At 42.2% G+C, this 4569-nt stretch overlaps 1 protein-coding gene across 1 annotated transcript; it reads right to left on the bottom strand.

Moving 5' to 3' along the window:
- Window positions 1–1068: 1068 nt before the first annotated feature.
- Window positions 1069–3631, bottom strand: LOC131421260 (disintegrin and metalloproteinase domain-containing protein 21-like). The gene has a single exon (XM_058567936.1). It carries the CDS (start codon window positions 3450–3452, stop codon window positions 1290–1292), a length of 2163 nt encoding a protein of 720 aa, XP_058423919.1. The 5' UTR covers window positions 3453–3631; the 3' UTR covers window positions 1069–1289.
- Window positions 3632–4569: the final 938 nt, after the last annotated feature.

The raw sequence follows: 4569 nt of genomic DNA, 5'->3' as shown, positions 1-4569 counted from the left end.
GGACCAGATACAGAGGGTATCTGATTAGATATGTGTTTTCAAGACATGATTTCCAGAAACACTGAGAATAGACTGAGAAGACAAATTGGGGACAAAGAGACTGGTGAAGGGCAAGTACCAAAGATAGCATTATAATACACATATTTTAAATATCCAAAGTTCAATTTTGAGCAAGAGCTGTAGCAGTTTTAAAAAGAGGACCAAAGTATTATTTTTACTTTTCCTAATTAATTTCATGCAATTAGTAATCTATTCAAATTAGTTACTTCATTCAAATATTTATGGTGCATTAGGCACCGTTCTAGGTATTGGGATACAACAGTGAGCAAAACAGATAAAAAGAACCCTGCCCTCATGGAGATTATATTCTGGTATTCAAAGCAAATACTGCAAGAGGATACCCAAACTGTCAAATGAAGGCAAAGAGTTAGAGCAGACAAGCTTGACTAGGAAGCACAGAGGGAACAGGGTCAAGAGTTTTTATTAAACAAACAACAATTTGTTTACACTTTAACAAGAATTCATTTCTTTCTCTCTTTTTACCAAATAAACCCAAGAGGTTGGGCGGGACAAGCAATGTTATCATCCTCCTTTTCAGATTTTGGAGCAGAATGTTAGAAAATTTAAGTAATTTTCCCAACTTTATTACATCTCTTTTGATAGCAGTAGGCACTGTCACTACAGGGAATCCCGTTCTGCACATATCCATCTTCTGGGCACCGATGGGATGTCCCATCGCACCACTCTGGAAGTCGCATTCATTGAACTGATGTCTACAGAGTTCCCCTGATGGCATGAACCTGCAGTTCCTGCTTCTTCTATGCATGTCATTAGGAAAACATTTCCATGATTCCAAATCCCAATCCCAATCCAAATCACATAAGTACCCAACTGCTGATAAATGAAATCAACTCTGTTGACAAATACATCCTCTGCACCTTTGAGAAGTTACTTTGGGAGTAAACAGAGAGACAAGACTCATCCCTGGGTCCTCACGTGTCTGTCTCCTGCCTTTCCCATGAGTCATATTTGAGCTCAAGAAACACAGAGAACTAGCGGGGGGGAAAATGGAGCTTTATTTGCTGCTTACAACAATGAACAGTAGATAGGAGGATGTTAGGAATTACCTTTGCTTGATGGCAATGTTTCTGATACTGATAGAAGGGAAGTTCTCTGTATTTCTCTGTAAACTGTCAGAAATGTGCTCAGTTTTAGACATGTAGTAACATTTCTACTGCCAACAGACTAAAAGTTAATAATGCACAGGATGTTAAATGAGAGGCATTTTCTTAACCTGCAGAATGAGCCGTAGTCTCCTTGGGACCAAAATGTTTTAGACGGTACATAAATAAAGCAGTCAACAGTAAAAGCAAAACAGATAAACTAAGAATCACAACGAGTGGCGAGAAAACTCCTCTTCTGGCAGATGCTGGGCCACTGTCAACACTACCTCCATAGCCTCTGTGCAGGCAGTAGGGTGGGGACCACCCATAGGTGCAGTGGCAGTGATGTTTATTATTGCAGATCCCCTTCATGTTGCAGGTCTCAGGCAGGCAGACTTGTGACAGGAGAGACAGACTGACACACTTCCTGCGTATGCAGATCTTTCCTGGCCCACACATGGTGCCATCTTTCACTTCACCAATATCAGGTGTGTCTGTCCCTAAATGATAGCCAATACCCCAGCAGGTGACACCATTGATATGAGTGTGCTGCAAAGTAGAGTGATCTCTCAGATGGGGAATGTCTCCCACATTCTCACACTGAACCCTCCCACAAAAGATATCTGAAGTATTACATTTTAAGTATGTTGTGCCATTTATACCACAGTGGCCAAAATGGCTTCCCTGGGAGTTGATTTCTTTATAGCAATTCTGAGATGCACTCTTTGTGCCTTCACCAAAAATCTCCCTGCACTGCTCATCATGGTTATTACATCTCTTTTGATAGCAGTAGGCACTGTCACTACAGGGAATCCCGTCCTGCACATATCCATCTTCTGGGCACTGATGGGATGTCCCATTGCACCACTCTGGAAGGTCGCATTCATTGACCTGATGTCTACAGAGTTCCCCCGATGGCATGAACTTGCAGTTTTTGCAACAAAGCCCAAAAGCACAAGCAGCCCCAGGCCTCAGAGTGCAGTTCAACAGACAACAGGGATCTTGTTCACATTGCTTTATAGATCCACAGTCACATTCTTCTTCTCCTTCAACCACACCATTCCCACAGCGCTTCAGCACAAAGACTTCCCCTGGACTTGGAGGACTGTGCAGACATGATCCTTGGTTTAAGACGGTCTTTGTAAAATCTGCATAACTACAATTGGTGAATCTCTCTGCTGGCACTCTGACAGCATTCATGATGCAACCACCTTGTCCACACAAACAGAATTCTTCATCATGTCGCATACCCAAAGTATGACCTAACTCATGGGCCACCGTGAGGGCAAAAAGAGACCAAGAGTCTCCTTGGAAATTATTAACTCCACTATCAATAGGAGGATGACATATTCCTGCAACATAGGCTATACCAAGTACAGGTATAAGTGAATTTTTTATGAAAATATGTGCAGCGTCATACTGTAGCTGGGAAAGACTGATTTGTTTCCACTGAGAGAAATCCTCCAGAACCTGTTCTATGTTTATCATTGGGAAAACATTTTCATGATTCCAAATCTCAATCCCAATCAAAATCACATATGTACCCAACTGCTGATAAATGGAATCCACTATGTTGATAATAAGAAAAACATCCTCCTGCACCTTTGAGAAGTTACTTTGGGAGTAAATGAAGAAATTGTGATCTACCACCACAACCAGCTCCAGAAACAATGAGTGGGTCCACCAGTTAGCAGAATTTTGTTTCAGAGTTGATTTCTCAGCCTTTTCAAATTCCAACTGTTGGTGTGCTATTTCCTTCTTTGTTAAGCCACATCTCATAGGTGGGAATTGTGTCTTGTTAGTGTTTACCTTATAAATCAGGTGTTCAAATGTGCTAGAGTGCCTGATGGGCTCGATTTCATAAGCAAGGTCATTTATCTGTAGTGTTCCACGAAAGCCCCCAGAACAGGTACTGAGGGCAACCAGGGACTCGGGGACCCCCTCTACATAACCATGATAGTAGCAGTCATCAGGAACAAAAGGCTGATCTTGGAGGAGAGCGTGCTGGTCTGTGTAGGTGAACACCGGGAGGTGTCTGGAAACCAAGAGTTTCTTGACCCTCATGTGGACAACATGTCTCCAGCCCCCAAACTGCAGGCTGTAGGAAAGCCAGCCTGGAGCCTTTGCACCTCTGCCCCTGTTGGTCACCTTCAAGGGGATCACCACTTCTAGAAAGCTGAGGCATTGGGAGGACCCAGCCTGGGAGAGGTCAGAAGGGGACAGAGACACCCCAAGCCAGAGCAGGAGGAGAACAACTCTCATGGACACCTCAGCCTCACCAGCCGCCATTATGGAGCCATCTGTCCAGAGGAAAAGAGTGTGAGGTACTGCCGGTCTGGCTCCTCCCTCTCAGCTGGTCATAGTGTAGAGCTGACCTTTAAGGGTCTGGCTCCTCCCTCTGAGCTGGTCACTGTGTAGAGCTGACCTTTAAGGATCTGTGTCCTGGCGGAGTTGGACCATCAGAGCTGAAGTGCTGAAAGTGAAAATAAAAAGAGGGGTGGGGATGGTAGTGAGATTGGGTAAGGAAGATGAGAGAGAGAAAGAATCGAGAGGCGAAAAAGTGATTAATGAATCAAGGAAATGCTTTGGATTTGCTTTCAATAAATGGTGGGAAGTTAGGGAGTATAGATATGACAATATTGGCCATATGTTGATAATTGTCGAAGTTGGATGATAAGTACTTGTGTTTTCATTATACAATTATCTCAATCCATATAGGTGGTATGAAAATCTCCATAGTAAAAAGTTAAAGCAAAAACTAAAGAAACTTCAGAGTGCCGTGACTCTGTATCTCAATTTGTCCAAGACCACGTTGGTTTATCCCTGTTATCCTTGCATAACTATTGATACTTTTCCCCCTTTGACTATCAAAACTGGAGAGGTCAAAAACAATCACAACAATTCTTATGTCAATTTCCATTGGTCTTATAATTGAGTTTAGTCTTTCATTATCTCAAGTTATTTACTTGTTTCCTTGCTGTATTCTCCTTCACCCATAACTCTACTGGACTGCAAGGTCAATGAGTGCAGGGTTTATGATTTTAACTCATTTTAGTATTCCCTATAATGCCTGGCGTAGTTCTCTATACAATGAAGAATGGAAAAAAGGCGGAAAGGGTGGTGAAGTACTTAGGTTATAGATGAAATCTACTTAAAATGTATTCATATTTGATTATAATTTTTAAAAGAGGAAAAAAATTCATAAAAGCTGACATCTTCTAAAGGAACAGGAAGAACGATGTTGTTCTCCCCAGTATTCCACCTGTAGGAGAATACTGAAGACAAAAAGAAATGCCTCAAGAAGAGAAAATGAGAATCCATGAAGTTTGAAGACTTGGGAAAAGGAACTCCGTCTCTTGGGGCAAAGGCAGCAGAGTGCCTGGTATTTTAGAATTGCCAGGGAAAA

This window comes from Diceros bicornis, chromosome 24 (genome assembly GCF_020826845.1).
Source record: "Diceros bicornis minor isolate mBicDic1 chromosome 24, mDicBic1.mat.cur, whole genome shotgun sequence".
NCBI classification, from domain to species: Eukaryota; Metazoa; Chordata; class Mammalia; order Perissodactyla; family Rhinocerotidae; genus Diceros; species Diceros bicornis.
The sequence above is the reverse complement of the archived record's forward strand: the minus strand, read 5'-3'. Positions and strand labels throughout refer to the sequence as shown.

What these genes read in the sequence shown, in the direction of transcription:
- LOC131421260 (XM_058567936.1), bottom strand. Translation starts at nt 3,452, where the DNA reads ATGGCGGCTGGTGAGGCTGAGGTGTCCATGAGAGTTGTTCTCCTCCTG.